The 15,900-nt window shown below is 44.5% G+C and overlaps 5 protein-coding genes across 5 annotated transcripts; 2 read left to right on the plus strand and 3 right to left on the minus strand.

Moving 5' to 3' along the window:
* Positions 1–655: 655 nt before the first annotated feature.
* On the minus strand, positions 656–2,897 carry EAF01_009921 (uncharacterized protein; the record flags this gene model as incomplete). The annotated part of the gene is made up of 4 exons (XM_038918177.1): positions 656–702; positions 828–1,763; positions 1,833–1,920; positions 1,974–2,897. 4 exons carry the CDS (start codon positions 2,895–2,897, stop codon positions 656–658), a joined length of 1,995 nt encoding a protein of 664 aa, XP_038766147.1.
* Positions 2,898–6,163: 3,266 nt separating this feature from the next.
* EAF01_009922 (uncharacterized protein) lies at positions 6,164–7,347 on the plus strand (the record flags this gene model as incomplete). The annotated part of the gene is made up of 4 exons (XM_038918178.1): positions 6,164–6,312; positions 6,364–6,449; positions 6,502–7,138; positions 7,194–7,347. 4 exons carry the CDS (start codon positions 6,164–6,166, stop codon positions 7,345–7,347), a joined length of 1,026 nt encoding a protein of 341 aa, XP_038766148.1.
* A 755-nt stretch (positions 7,348–8,102) lies between these two features.
* On the plus strand, positions 8,103–10,737 carry EAF01_009923 (uncharacterized protein). The gene is made up of 4 exons (XM_038918179.1): positions 8,103–8,652; positions 8,702–8,819; positions 8,872–9,440; positions 9,503–10,737. Exons 1-4 carry the CDS (start codon positions 8,302–8,304, stop codon positions 10,550–10,552), a joined length of 2,088 nt encoding a protein of 695 aa, XP_038766149.1. The 5' UTR covers positions 8,103–8,301; the 3' UTR covers positions 10,553–10,737.
* A 781-nt stretch (positions 10,738–11,518) lies between these two features.
* EAF01_009924 (uncharacterized protein) lies at positions 11,519–13,411 on the minus strand (the record flags this gene model as incomplete). The annotated part of the gene is made up of 1 exon (XM_038918180.1): positions 11,519–13,411. The coding sequence occupies one exon, from the start codon at positions 13,409–13,411 to the stop codon at positions 11,519–11,521; it is 1,893 nt and encodes a 630-aa protein (XP_038766150.1).
* A 1,024-nt stretch (positions 13,412–14,435) lies between these two features.
* EAF01_009925 (uncharacterized protein) lies at positions 14,436–15,572 on the minus strand (the record flags this gene model as incomplete). The annotated part of the gene is made up of 2 exons (XM_038918181.1): positions 14,436–14,452; positions 14,510–15,572. 2 exons carry the CDS (start codon positions 15,570–15,572, stop codon positions 14,436–14,438), a joined length of 1,080 nt encoding a protein of 359 aa, XP_038766151.1.
* Between the last annotated feature and the right edge of the window lie 328 nt (positions 15,573–15,900).

Here is a 15,900-nt window from a genome sequence, read left to right on the forward strand (position 1 = left end):
CCCCTCACTTTCCATACTTTCCATCTAACCACCCACCCACGCATCCATTCAACAACCAGCTAGAATGCTATCACAGCATTCCCAAATAGCCACCCACCCGTCCACCTATCCATCCCTCCATCTATCCCCAATTATCCATCCACCAATTACCAAACCAATTACCCAAGGAAAAGAAGAGAAAAAAATATTTCATAACTTCATTAAAACGTGCAAAATGCATACGGATGTATTCGGCACCAAAAAGAAGAGAGAGAGAGAGAGAGAGAGCGAGAAAAGAGGAAAGAACTGCAAAAGCTGTACGTATCGATAGGTATCCTAACTAATGTATCTTCCGACTAAAAAAAAGGACGAAGAGAAAAACCCAAAAACGTAAAATCGCGTTTGTAAATATCATCGTCGTATGAACCATTTCCATATCCAATATCCAATATCCCTCCCATGTCAGATACAGTCTAGATGGCCATGGGCATGCCGTGAAAAGACTTCAAAAAGTAAATTAGAAAAAGCACAATTTCTGCCTGCGTGAAAACTAACAAGCTCCATCCAACCAGCCAAAAGATACTATGTGTCAACGCCATTCATTAATCTATCTCGACTCAATAAACGCTCGAAATGCGTGATATAAAGCAAAGGTGTTATTTTCCAAAGGCAGAAATTAAGTCAAGGTAGCCAACATGGCTCTAACCAATTTTGGTGGAGGAGCTGTGAAGAACAAGTGGGTTAGCTCTCATTCACAAAAACCACCCATCCCGATCTCAAGTGACCCACCTCATTCAGGCAAGACACCTAACGATAGGCATTTTTAGGAACACTGATGCTCATCCTACCTTTTCGGTCCTTTTCGATCCTAACACCTCCCTCAGGCTCTATAATTCTTTCCCTTCTCACAACGGTCACATCTCTACCATCATGGATTTCCTCTTCATAAAGTACCAACTGGCTGTCGCTATGTCGGGCTCCTGAACGACGAAGACGCTCCGCGCGGCGCAACTCTCGGTTAGCCCGTCGATCCGCTTTGAGTGCTTCCTTCTCGGCCTCGAGAGCTTTGATTTCAGCTCGAATCGAGCGTTCATCCTTACGATGACTATGAGAGTGTGATAAAGTCATTGCACCGATAGGCTCTGTGCGTTCAATAATTTCCCGCTTTTCGTAAAAGACGCTCTCTTCGTCTCGCGATCTAGGGCGTCCTTCCAATATGACGGGGTCATTATGATGGTGAGTATGGTGGCTGTGGTGACTATGATGAGAGTATGTGCTTCGTGCCGGAGATGGAGAGCGTTCAACGATCTTAGTGGATTCGTGAATCTCAACATGTTGTTGTGGTGGCGGCGGTGGTGCATATATAACTGGTTGAGGTGGTGGCGCATATACAACTGATGCAGGAGGTGGTGCCCATTGAGCTGGAGTTGGAGGTGGATGCGCATAGTGAACTGACTCTGGCGGAGGAGGTGGATAGTGAACTGACTCTGGTGGAGGAGGATAATGAACTGACTCGGGAGGAGGCGGATAGTGTACGGATGGAGGAGGTGGAGGAGCATGGTGCACAATCGATGGAGGAGGCGGAGGGACGTGGTGAACTGATGGAGGAGGCGGAGGTGCATGGTGTACTATTGGTGGTGGAGGTGGTGGAATAGTGAAGACCTCTGTACGTTCTTCGATCACAGTTCCAGCTTCCGATCGGCCACCTGACATTTCGAGTTCTGGAGCAATGAGGTATGTTGTTAGAGATGTCTCTACCTCTTTCGTCTCTTTGACTTTGACTTCTTTGGAAGCATGGGGTTAGGGGGCATTTTGATGCGGTGGCGAAGGATAAATGAAAGATAGATACTCACTCTCAGCTGATTTATATTCCTCACTTAACTTAATAACCTCATCGATATTTTCTCTTCCAAGTGCTTTTTGAATGATGATTGTGTCACCCTACACATGTCAATACGATTTGACTAATGGATTAATATTTAGGATGAACTGACCTCTTCTTCGAAAGGATAATCCAAATCGATGATAGCTTTCTTGCTTACCAACCTAGCTGGCATTCTTGTCTTTCCCTTCTTAGGGAATTCACTTCTTACTGATATCGTAGTACCACTATCAGATGAGCTAACACTCTCGCTTCTAACGCTTCTTGTGGCAGTCGAACGACTCTCCTTGCTATGACTTCTGTGGCTTCTTCTTTCATGGCTACCTCTTCTCTCGTGACTTCTTCTCCTTCGTCTGACAATTTCTCTTTCTCTAATTCTTTCGGGGTAGGCTCTGAAGTCCTCATCACCATAGAAGTCGGGTTCCGCAACCTTGATTTCATCGTAATCTCTCTCGGCATATCTTCTAGGTGGGGGCAGTCCTCTAGCCCTTGGTAGTGGAACAGGTGTCAAAGGTGGTGGCCTAACATCTGGGCGTCTGGCAGGTGGACCATATTCATCCCTCAACCTCTCGGCTTCTCTCTCATACCTAACTAACGGCTTGCGGTCAAATGTATCAAGAGAACTCTGTCTTCTCAAAAATGCGGGTCTGCCACCAGCTCTTCGGGGACCTGGCGGAGACTCATCCCTTTCCCTCTCTCGCTCTCTTTCCATTGTAATGGTTGTAGATCTATGTCTTCCTGGTTCTGGCTCACGTTGAAGTCTGGGTGAATCGTAATAATCTCGTTCGTCATAATGTTCTCGCTCTTCTTCGTATCCTCGTGGACCTCGACGTTCGTAAACATCATCATAAGATCGTTCTCGTGTATGGCCACCTGTCGCTCTGAGAAATCGGGAATCTCGTTCTTCTCGTTCGGGTGCAAAACGGACTCGGTCGCGCTCCGAGGCGAACCGCTCACTGTCCCAACGGTTTCCCCCACCGCCACGGCTGCTTAGGGTTTCCGAGGAATTTCGATATGGATCACCCGTTCTAGACATGATTTCTCGAATTTAAGGCCGAAAAATTCAAACCGAGAGGCGTGAAAATTGAATTTAGGTTGCTGAAAGGTTGAAAAGTTCGAGAGGTTGTTGTTCAGCTGAGGGATATCTTATGCGAAACGACTCATTTGGCTGTGATGGTAAACTCGTACCCCGCTTAAGTGATCAAAAACGTGGTGGGTGTATGGTAAACCTAACCAAGAAGTATCAATCACAACCAAACCAAAAGACGTTGGTGTCCGGAAATGAGAGGTATAAAATTTTCACGATATGAAAATAAGGAGGTTGGAATATAATTATATTATGTTAAGGTTCGAGAACTTATGATTAAAGTTCTTTTTAGGAGAAAAGGAGATAGATGGTGGATATTTCTTTCGAGGAGGTGGGATTCTGAATTTTTGACCTTTTTGGGGAGAATTTGGAGGTTGGCATGGAAAGATTATGAGCAAAGCGTGCAAAGCGGTGCAAAGCGGTGCAAAGTCAACACAAACAGGTTAAAGGGACGAAAATATTCCAGGATTCAAGGATTTTGGCAACTTCAGGGATTCAAGGATTCACTCATGGTTTACAGAGTGTTGACTTCGTATCAAGCCATATCATTGGGTTGATGATATCTGCTATGTACCGATGCACCTTTGCTGCCCAAGGAGATCATTACACGTGAAAGGTTTCTGAATGGATAGAAAGATTCTCTCTCTCCCTACCCTAGCCCTAGTAGGTGGTGTATGTCTATGTGTACTTCGTATGCTGATGTGTGTTGATGGAGAATGAAACTTTCCCCGAGTAACTGTATGGGTATGCTTCGTTGTCTTGCGTTTGATCTATTGATTTATAGTGGTCAGGTATGTATGTATGTATACCTCGATATACAGGTACCAAGTCTTTGTTGTATGGAACGGTATCGAATTGTATCGTATCAGTGGTCTTTCTGGTCTATTCCACAGCTAATTGATATACGAAGTATAAACCTAGGTGTATACATATACACACACTAGGTGGATGCTAGGCATATATCACAATATCATAATCCTCCGTATATACACTCTCGAGTCTCTTCCCCTTTGCATTGAATGTTTATCTTGATTTTCCTTCTCATTTTGCTTGTTCGCCGGCAGTGATCACAGAATATTCCCCACTACTATCGTCCTTCCTAGGTATTGTCCGTGAAATGGGTTCCACAAGGCACAGGGCTTTACCCAAGGGTTTCCTTACCGTCCCTTGTGGTAAAAGATTCTAGGGCCCAGGTGACGTAGATGGCGATCAGATTAATTACTTTTGAATCTTATGCCCGAGTATCGATACCGAGTAATAACTATGTACGGTTCCAGGTAATATGTAAGACTTACTATATCTGACACGATATCAAAAATGTCACCTACGTATGTATTACAAAGCGTATGAGGTATGAGATGAGTTCTTAATCTGTGGGAAATGAACGTATAATAAGTTGTTCATATAACTAGTCATCTAATAATATCAGTAGGTAGGTATTACCTGAAGTGATGCCCAAGTTTCGAGCTACCGGCATCCATGAGCTGAACCCTTCTAGCAATCATTGTCGTGTATCTAGATGAGTTGATCAGCGCTCAGCTACCATCACATGACTCGATTGGTCATCTTAAGTATTATCTATTAACTATAGGTAGTGAGTTATAGTTATAGTTATTCATCCAGAATCATTACACACACGCACCTAGACATGAAAAGTCCAAGTTCCTACAGCACTCCAGCTACTGTCACCCTTATATGGCAACACTTCTACCCGGCCCGTCCCATCCCACTATGCGAACGTTAGCTCTGCTTCGATTTGGACGTACTTTAAATACTACTTGGGAGAATCCTGTTTGGATCTGAGAATATCACCATCCATCACCTTTTTACATCAATAAGGACCATCTGTGATTGAAGTCAATCGCCCCGTTTGATGTTTGACACCTCAAAAGAATTCGATCAAAGGCCTCTGATAAGTACACAAGTGAGACTTTAGAGAGGAGCCCGTACGATAGTGCTGGAGATTTTTTCTCATGTAGAAAGCAATTTTGGTAAAGCGAATAGCATTTTTCATAGCGAGTCAATCGTGAAAGGGTTTTGCTACAGCGTGCCATCGTTGATTTCATCCATTTATCATCAGCTGACCAGGACGACATTTCACATACTACCTAGTTATACCATACCTCGAGCTTACCTCGAGTATACCTCGCAAAACATCAAATCCATTCAATTCAATGATTTGATCCAAGTTTGAGCTTCGACCCGAGGATGCTCCGATGGTGGAGTGATAAGACACTGGCCCACTCGGTCTATTCATAAATGAAATCGAGGTGGCATTTGACCACTTCAATAACACTTTTTGAAACTCGATTGTTTTTCTCAAATATTATATGAATGAGGCTTTAGAATACCACGATGATTAGAAGCTAATAATTCCTTTAATCTGTGTAGATATATTTATCTCTCCTATTTGTAGTTGAGTTTTAATTCATTTAAATCGAAAGATTTTCACTGGATATTTGAGTGGTCAAATTCGGCCTGTCTTTTCTCTTTCGAATCCACTGTATTTGATATTCTTGTTATCCTTGAGGTACAGACTCTAAATCTTATTTAGAACCGGATAATCTAACCAAAAATCGAGGATTGTGTTGTCATGTTGTAAACATCCCATAGCTTCTACATCGCATCGCCTCAAATCTATGATAATGCTCCAACGGTTGCGCATGTTCGAATTGCCATCCACCCGTTATATAGTTCCGCTTGCATGTCGAAATTTTCCCGTTCTTCAATCAACCGGAATCGCAGGGTTGATTGCCTTCGCAAGTGAATAGAGTTATCTCCAACCCCACCGGTTAAATTGTCATTCGGATTGTCATTGGCGAGTTTATCTCGTGACGCAGGCGGGTGCCAGATCTTACCCGCATGCAAAATACATCGTGGAGAAGCTTGGCCTTGAACCGGCAGCGGAATGAGATGTTCCGTCTGTAATTCGGAGTACAAATCAATGCATATGATTTATACTCTACAAAAGGTTAGGAGTAGACAGTTCCCCGCTGTGTTACAAGGAACCACTTCAAAGGATACCATCACAGTTTTTCTATATCTACCCATTCTAGTCTATGGATATGGCTACTTGTATGTTCTTGTTCTCGGAAAGTTCGGCAGGCCGTGGTCTTTTGAATTAAGTGATATAAGTCGTTCTTTTCTCAATGTCATCAATTAGATCTTCGTCTTTCAATACTAAAATCGTACGCTTCTTGACAAGTTTTGGAAAGATGACTTCGTTACGCTTGACAACTGTGCTCGCTATCGCATCATTTCTCGCTTCCGTACAAGGAGCACCAGTGGCTCAGGATACTCAGAAACACTGCTCAGCAACCTCACACTGGCCAGGTTGGAACAAACTCCAATATGCATTCGTCTTGTGAGAAATCCGCCGAAGAAAAATGTAGAATACACAAACTGATTATACTAGTGGGGACTCTTACACGCAGACTGGCTTCAAGACAAATGGTACTCAGCCGACACCTACCAATCCACTTGGAAATCCTACATATCCAGGTAAGAAGACCTTCGATTTGATGTGCCTCTGAGTAGCTCTAACTTCTGCTAGGCTACACTTCTTCCAATGGTCCAAATTGGGTAGATTATCTCACAGTGAAATACAACAAATCTTCCGTGTTGACCTATAATTTGGCCTACGGAGGAGCCACGGTCGACTCCGATCTTGTAGCACCTTTTAAACCAGAAGTTTCATCTATCGCCAATCAAATCGAGAATCAGTTCTTTCCCACTTACGCTGGAAAGCCAAAAATAGTTTCATGGTCGTCTGGAAATACCCTTTTCGCTATTTTCGACGGCATCAACGATGTCGGTAATTCGTATTCCCTTGGAGCTTCGACAACTGCAAACCTCAATGAACGTATCATGGCAGTTTATCACGGTCTAGTAGATGAGCTCTATTACATCGGCGCTCGTAATTTTGCATTCCTGAATGTTCCACCTGTGGATAGAAGCCCATTGTCGATTTCCGGTGGGGCTGTAGCGCAAGCCCAGGAGAAGCTTGATATTGCCAATTGGAATAACCGTCTTGCGGCACTTGCCCAAAGTCTGAAGAAAACCTTCACAGATGTCAATGTCTTCACAGTTGACGCTAATGCCCTATTCACCAAAGTCTTAGATAATCCGAAGAGCTTCCCTCAGACATCTGTCTACCACAATACCACCGCTTATTGCGTCGCGTACGAGAAGTAAGTTGTTCCCTTCATCACTCGGCTGATTTGCCTGCTAACCAAATTACGACAGTGGTACACCGACGTCAAACTATAGCGACCCATCTTGTTACATACCTGTCAACGAGTATTTCTGGTTGAACTCATTGCATCCTACCTATCCTATGCAGGATGTTTTAGCACAGGAGGTTGCAAAAGTGTTGAGATCGGGACCCAATGTTTGTTAGGGTATTCTTTGTATGCAAGTATTGAGCTTTAGAAATCTTCCTTAGCATTGCAATACGTACTGCTCTACTCGACTCTCGTCTTCGTGCCTTCCCGTACAGCGACGGCGATATGCTTCGTATTCTGAACTTTTCAATGTGATTCTCTTGAACATGTCACTTCGGTCTTACCTGCAAACAACTTTGAATAAACAGCCTTTTTTGTTTGTCTTTCTGTAAACCCTCTATGCTTTGATCATTTGTCCCTCACAGATATCAGTCAGGCCACGCATGATGTTGGACATCTTTGCGGTGAATTGTTCCCTCGATCGATCTGTACCAAAGGCTTCCGGGATCGACTATGATTTTTTGTACAACCACACCGTCGAAACGAGACATATGAATTTCCCTACCAAGACTTCCCTATTTCTCACCAACCCACACGAAATCATCCGGAAATTCATCCCTAATCCGTACAGCTCATTTCGAGGCGTTTCGCAATCACGTGGATCGGGATTCCATGACCCAATTGGGGTTAGAATACCTTATCTCAAGCTTATCGCACCCCTCTATCCACTTTTCCAAGCTTCCATCTTGTGTTGGAACAGCTATCAAAGGCATCGGTCATAGAATCGGAAGAGCTGGGATTTGTCTAGCCATACGATAACCTCACAATGCTCTGAAGAAATGTAATGAGAATACCACTTCAGAAAACCTTCATGCGCTGGTCTGTCGTGTCTTGACCCGATTAATATACCAAGTCCCGCTCACGCACAGGTACCTGACGTTCGGTGGAGATACGCGTAGGAGATATATATTTGGAGCTTTCGGTCCCCCCTTCGCCTTTCTTTCTGCATACCGCTTTCTGTTGTTTTTCATCTTGTATGAGATTCATTTTATTCTGAAACCCCTCTAAAGAGAATCCATAGTCTCAATTGGATATCTTTCTGTTGTTTTTCTTCTTCTCCCAATTGACTCATGCAATTCGCTAGAATGGCTTCCAATAGACTTCAGTCCCTCGCACATCACCTCGCCGCTACTTCCCCTCCACCCCATCCCTTCGATCCTCTTTCCAATGCAGAAATTGAGAGAGCAGTTCAGATTATCCGAGCTGAAAAAGGATCCCTTCATTACAATGCCATCACATTATATGAGCCTCGCAAAAAGGAGATGATGAAATGGCTTGAAAGCCCAGAAGTTGTTCCCAGACCAAAGAGAATTGCAGATGTGGTGGTTATTGCACCAGGTGGTAAGGTGTACGATGGCTTGGTTGATTTGGCAGAGGGAAGAGTGGTGAAGTGGGAAAAAATTGATGGTGTACAACCTTTGGTATGTTCTTAGTCCATTCTGGGGAAAAAGAAGCTAACAATAAATCAAGATCACCATGGAAGATCTCCAAATTGTCGAGCATGTTGTTCGCAAAGACCCCAAGGTCATTGAACAATGTGTGTTGAGTGGCATTCCAGCGGAAGATATGCACAAAGTGTATTGCGATCGTAAGTCCCCTGTATTGTCCTCGTTTACTCCCCTTATACTAAGCGATAACAGCATGGACCATTGGTTACGATCACCGATTTGGTAACAACGTTCGTCTACAACAAGCCCTCATGTATTATCGACCTCACATGGATGATTCTCAATACTCTTTCCCCCTTGATTTCTGTCCTATCTTCGATGCCGAAAAACAAAAGATCATCCACATTGATATCCCTGAAGTTCGACGACCCGTTAACAAGGCAGCGCCAAACAACTATCATCCAGCGAGCATTGAAAAAGAAGGAGGGTACAGGAAAGATATCACTCCAATCAATATCACACAGCCATCTGGCGTATCATTCAAGGTCAATGGTCGAGAGCTCGATTGGCAAAACTGGAACTTCCATGTTGGATTTAACTACAAGGAAGGGATTGTCCTCAACAATATTACATACAATGACAAGGGTACTGTCAGACCTGTCTTTTATAGACTTTCTCTCGCCGAGATGGTTGTTCCTTACGGTAACCCCGAACATCCACATCAACGTAAACACGCTTTCGATCTTGGAGAATATGGAGGAGGATACATGACCAACAGTCTCTCTCTTGGTTGTGATTGCAAAGGTGCAATTCATTACATGGTATAGTTTTATCCCATCCAGCATGAAACATACTCAGCCATTTCTAACAAATAATCAAATAGGACGCCGCCTTTGTAAACCGAGCCGGTGAGAGTACCACCATCAAAAACGCCATCTGCATCCACGAAGAAGACGCCGGTATTCTCTTCAAACACACCGATTTCCGCGACGACTCCGTCATCGTAACCCGCGGTCGCAAACTCATCATCTCCCACATCTTCACCGCCGCCAACTACGAATACTGCATCTACTGGATCTTCCACCAAGACGGCACCATCCAGCTCGAAATCAAACTCACCGGTATCCTGAACACCTACTCCATGAACCCCGGCGAAGACACCAAGGGCTGGGGCACCGAAGTGTACCCCGGCGTCAACGCCCACAACCACCAACATCTCTTCTGCCTACGCATCGACTCCAACATCGACGGCCCCAACAACACCGTCTTCCAAGCCGACGCGCTCCCGGGCGCCGGCGCCGTCGGCTCCCCCGAAAACCCCCACGGAAACGCCTTCTTCGCCCAAAAAACCGAATACAAAACCGTCAACCAATCCATCTCCGACTACGACGGCGTCACCTCGCGCACCTGGGAAATGGCCAACCCCAACAAACTCAACCCCTACTCCCACAAACCCGTCTCCTACAAGCTCGTCAGTCGGGAAGTGCCCACGCTGCTCCCCAAGGAAGGATCTCTCGTCTGGAAACGCGCCGGCTTCGCCCGTCACGCAGTCCACGTGACGCCCTACTCAGACGACCAGCTGCACCCTGCCGGACGCCACGTCCCGCAGACATCTGGCGAGCCCAGCGCGGGTCTACCAGAGTGGATTGCAAACGGCGAGGCGTCGATTCAGAATACGGATATTGTGCTCTGGCATACCTTTGGCATCACCCATTTCCCCAGTCCCGAGGACTTCCCCATTATGCCGGCGGAACCGATGACGTTGCTGTTGAGGCCGAGAAATTTCTTTACGAAGAATCCCGCGTTGGATGTGCCGCCTAGTTACTGCAGTACGCCTAGTAGCGTGGCGGCCAGTAAAGATGGGGAGATGAAGAGTGTGTTGAATTTGACGGATGGGAAGAGTAGGTTGGTGGATGGAAAGAAATGTTGTTGATGAGTTGGTCTCATACGCGAGAGTGAGTTGTGAGAAGCGTTGTAATTGAAATTGAGGATTCTTTTGGATATTTGGATATATGGCGCGTTGTATATAGTATCGCATTCTAGAGCTTTTGAAAATGTTATTCATGTTAGGTTATGTTATGATGAGTTGTTCAAATTCTTTCTATATTTCTCTCTACCTTGACATCGCTTGCTCTTCAGTACTTTATCATCATTAATAAAAGTAGACACAATTTGCTTCATAAGTGGTGATTAGTACCTATTCCAGCTCCGAGATAGTTTTTCCGTTGGCTGACAGGCTTGTAAGCGAGGATTTGAGCATTGAAGTCTCAAAAGCCAATTAGCCATGCATCTTTTGACTAGGAAGATGCTAAAACTCGCCTTCAGTCAGTGCTAACAATTGGTTAGTATGTAGATTTTTCATATACTGCTCCCAAATCGCTGTTCGTAGGGAAGATTCAAGCACCAATCCATTACTGGGATAAAGTTTCGAAGTCTCAAACATTCTCATTACTATTACTGCTGCTGCTCTTGCTGGCGCTATTTTCTCTCCCCCGACAAACCAGAGGTTATCAACTATAGCTATTTTATAAACAACGTCTTATAACCTGTCTTCCCATCTCATCTTATTGTACTGTGGTGGATCGTTTTGTAGCGCATCTTGATGTTCTCATAAAACTAGTATTGTGGTTTCTCATTTCGTGTCGTATGACTCGTATCTCATCTTATTGGATCGTATAGAATCGCTCAAACCATAGTATCTCATCGAATCGATATTCTTGCAAGCTCCTGCTATGTTCATTTGCATTTGTGAAGTCCAATGTCGTTCCTCAAATCAATATTTCGGCACCCCCGTCACCACGCCCCCAGAGCTAAATTTATTAAGCAGGTTAGTATTCCAACATGTGAGCCTTCGCTTCCAATGTATCTAAGCTTTGATTATCGAGAATTGGAGTAATAGTTAGTGATCTTCCGCTGCACTTCTACCACCTTTCCTGAGGCTAAAAGCGCTTCGCTTTCCCATTACAGTTCCTCTTCCACTTGTACCATTCTTGGTCCCATTCACACCATCACTAATAACCCTTCCCATCCTCCCAAAGAAGCCCTTATCATCTGCATCATTTCTAGGCATTAGAGCTTTGTTCTTCATTACTGTAGCATATTGAATTTGCCATTCCCTAAGACTCTTTTTGGCCGGACTTGTGCAGCACAACGATGCGAGAAACACCATGACCTTCTGGGCTCGTTTATCAAAATCTTCAAGAAAGTGTGCTGGGGTTGAGAAGGCGAGGACAGTCTTATATGATTTGACTGGAGTCTTCCTGTGGGATTTCTCAAGGAATGGAGCCGGTGAATCAGACTTCAATGGAGAATTTGCTTCTCGGTGTATTTTACCGGTGCGTCTATAATGAGAGGATGGCTTTTCACGTTTGATGTCGCTATCTCGTGGAACAGGAAGGGGATTAATGACACAAACATGAAAGTCTTCGCTCTGATATCGGTCTGATACGGCTTGGAATCGACCGCACCAGTAGGCAAAAGGCTGAGCTGTATGAACCTGGAGGGTGTTTGTTGTAAACTCCGGAGTTGGCGAGTATTTTGTTGTCGAGATAGTTGGGCCGGCAGAATGAGTTGGGTTTGACGTTGGGCGATTACTATGAAGCCATTGAATAGAAGATGAGTTCTTGAGAGTAGTGAAGACACCAAACGTTCTTGATTTGGGAAGAGAAGTCGATTCCTGTTTTGGCTCCGGTGTCAGTTCCGATGTTTTGAAAGCAATTTGGTATGATCCCGCAGGAGATGTTCTATTGGTTTGAATGTGTGGTAACCCCCAAACTGGTGAAGCATGCCGTCTTCTTGCCCGGCTTTCTTCTCCCTTTTCTATAGCTCTTCTCACTGGAGAATGAAGATGTCGACGACTAGTAGATTTGAGATTCGATCCTGATGTTGGGCTTGGAATCCTTGAGGAGTCACGATCTGGTATCCTCTGATTGTGAGAATGTGGTTGGCTAATATCCGTACTAGATGCAGAAGCCGTCAAGGCGGAGCTAGCGACGGTAGGGTTGCTATATAGTGGATGCGGGTAGTAGTTATTGGTGTGTGCAGATCCACGACGACCATGCAAGACTCTTTCATGCAATTCACTTTTGGGAGCAAACGGAACTGGCGGAGTGTTTTCATTGGAGTCTGATAATTTTTTGATGTTTGGGGATGAAGCTGAGTATGGTAAATTGCTAACCTGGTTTCGTCTTGACAAACATGGGCCCGAGAAGTTTGGGGAAGAAGATTTTGAATTTTCTAGAAACTCTATGTCGCGAGCTGTTAATTCAGGCAGGAAATCACGTCTTTGGTGAAGTTTGCCTCTTTTATTATCGGTTTGATGTAGGGATGAGGTCAATCCCGGTGAACTTGAGGGGATTCTACGTGCTGTTGAAGCTGCAGTTTTTGTGTATTGAGAATTCGAAGATGGACCTTTGGACGGACGATTTGGTGAAGGGGAACCGTTTGTATCATTGATTCTGGTACGTGAGGATAGCTTTATATTCACAGGTTCCTTTCCGAGACGAAAACGTGAAGACGAGACCGGAGCCGGTGAATTGTTGACAGGCCTACGCAGGGACGATACCGGGCAAGGCAAATTGCTAGCTTTTTGGGGTGAAGAAGCTGTTCCGCGCGAGATTGGAGAATGATGAGCAGTCCTCTTAACAAGAATTGGGAGGGTCTCAACTAGCCATTGCGTGTTTGATCCCCGTTCATACCTGTAAGTAGGTCGTTTTGACGAGTTGAAATGACTATCATCCTCTGATAAAAGACTCGATGGGACAGCGGCAGTGCGACGATGATAGTTGGCCATATCCGTTAGTTTGCTTTTCTACGAAAGTCTCAAAAGATTAGCATGCAAAGTTTCAGAAAGTGCATAAAGCGATAAGAAAGTGATCCAACATTCTCGAAAGTGCATGGAAGCTTGTTTTAGAAGTGTTTGCCGACTATGAAGCCATACATATACAAATACAGATAAACATGATGGATTTGCAAGGTTTGCTTCGTATGCAACTCAACTTCTGTTCTGTCGATATCGACCCTCCAAAAAATTAAAAGAGTGGAAGTGAGATGCCAAACTTACCACGGATTTTGATTCCTCTTCAGCTTCAAGATATAAAGCAAGTTTATAGACCGGTCGTTTGGGCCGCGAGTCGCAAGATGTACTCCTCCAGATTCTGGCGTTGTTCTGGTCGAGAAAACAACAATTGAAGATCAAAGCAGAAGGAATGACAAGAGTTGTTAAAATCAAGAAGATCGTAAACGGCTATTGAGAAGCTTGCCAGGCAGATGAGATGGGGTTTTTTGAAGAATTTATCATATCCTCATCATTGCCTAATGCGGAGGGGGCGTGATGGGTAGGCAAAAAAGCTCGATTTCAAAAATCCGATAATGTTTGTTGAATGATAAATATCCCCTTCATTTAGATGGTGAGAAAAGGTCTATCGTCTGAAAGACTGGTTGAAATGAGACGAGATTGGAAAGGAAGGGACCACTGATTATTGATGAAATTTATTGAAGTCTATATTAATAAGAAAAGAATGTAGAAGGTGCGTTCTTACAATATGGCCGCCATATACGACATCGAGAGTGAATTTACAAATATTTACTTACCGTGGAAATCACCTAGGTTCGTTAATAAAGTTATTGACCATGGCTATCGTCTGGGAACTTCTAGATCTCCGAAGGAAAGTTGCAGGAAAATTCAAGGAACATTGACAGATAGTCCTCAGATGTATGTATGTATATCATAACAGCATTACCGACTCTACTACTAGGTAATCATGCCCTTGACACTTAATAAGGGTCCATCGTTTGGTTTGACGGTTTAAATTATACTATTGTACTTTGTGGTCTGTTATCCTATTAGCAAACTATAGCACTGCGTGCGGGTATACTTCATTTCCCTTACTTTCCCCATTCCATCCCTCGATATCGAACTCAAATCTCATATCAGCTTGACCTCTTTCTATGGGATTGCCTTCTTCATCAAACAATGAACGCTCTATAAACGTGACATGTCCTTGCCAATCTACGAGAATGATGGTTTGTCTTTGGGTACCGTAAACACCAGATATAACATTATTGTTTTCGGGCGTTGGCCTCTGCTCCTCCTGATCCTTGATCTGCTCCTCCTTCATCTCGACCGCGGATTCTTCGTTGGATGACGAGACCTTCCTGACAGCAGCTGCAATCTCGTCTGCCTTTGGAATTTCTGAAGGTGGAGCTGCATGGCCAATTGTAGGTATAAAAATCGACTTGCGAAGCTGATAGATATACTCCTCAAAGTCCTGACTGTCATCTTTCTTCGGGAGCGTATCAATATCCAGAACAGCGAACAACTTCTCGATTAGCTCCTCTTCTCCCAAGCCATTGAGTACCACTTCTTCTACAGCCTCCAAGACCTTTTCCTTGCCAGACTTAATCTTGGGCCAAGTTATCGGATCATCGTAGGAAGTATTACTTAAGCCGTAAACCTCTCCTCTGCTGGCAGCTACCCATGGCACTTCATCTGGGGTTCCACTGCGATTTGAAATGATTGCTAGAGGTTCCATTTGGTCGTCAGAGGACCTTTCTTTTCGCAATTTCCCGCATACCAAGGAGAACCCGCCGACACCTTTCACTCCATCTCCATCCAATAGCCTGTATACAAATTGTTTGGTACTCTCGTCGTTTTCTGCCGTCAACCAAGCCGTGACCATACCGCCTCGACTCCTTGTTCCGTGTACAGGATGATCTTTGTCGTGGGTATTTGTTTCGCGATAATTTGTAAGAACTGCAAAGTTACCAGTTTTCGTAATGCCTAGCCATGTTCCTTGCTCAGCACGCTGAAGATCTCGACTTGAGAGAATTTCTTGATGATTGGAAGACCACCAGTGTGGTTTGCTGGTCGGCCGAAGAATGAATTCATCTCGATTATCGAGAATGATCAGCGCGTAGGATGGATGCGCCGTAGTTGCTAAGACGATACACATACTGGCGGTTATTATAGGTGTGAATTGTAGACAAGGTAGGTAGATAGCGTAGGTGGGTTGAGTCAAGTTGAAGAATGTCAAAGGTGGCAGCTGTCAAAGTGTATTTGTGGAAGAAAGCAATGTAACCTACCAGAAGGAACGACCTCTTATACGAACTCTCTCCGATTGCTGTTGGGGGGGGGGGAGGGAGAAATTGAGAAACTCAGCCCATATTCCTATGGGAGAATATATCAGCCCATTAATAAAGCTCATGAATTCCGAGTCTGTACTCGTTTACACTCACTCATTCATCCATATGCTTTCCTGGGCGCATTCAACGGGCGGGTTC

Source organism: Botrytis porri (assembly GCF_014898465.1).
Source record: "Botrytis porri strain MUCL 3234 chromosome Unknown BPOR_015, whole genome shotgun sequence".
Lineage (NCBI taxonomy): Eukaryota > Fungi > Ascomycota > Leotiomycetes > Helotiales > Sclerotiniaceae > Botrytis > Botrytis porri.

Bases quoted from the DNA above. Each gene is read 5' to 3' on its own strand.
- EAF01_009923 (XM_038918179.1), top strand. From the start codon at position 8,302: ATGCAATTCGCTAGAATGGCTTCCAATAGACTTCAGTCCCTCGCACAT. The intron at 8,653-8,701 runs GTATGTTCTTAG...CAATAAATCAAG, and splicing joins TTGATGGTGTACAACCTTTG to ATCACCATGGAAGATCTCCA. The intron at 9,441-9,502 runs GTATAGTTTTAT...ATAATCAAATAG, and splicing joins AAGGTGCAATTCATTACATG to GACGCCGCCTTTGTAAACCG.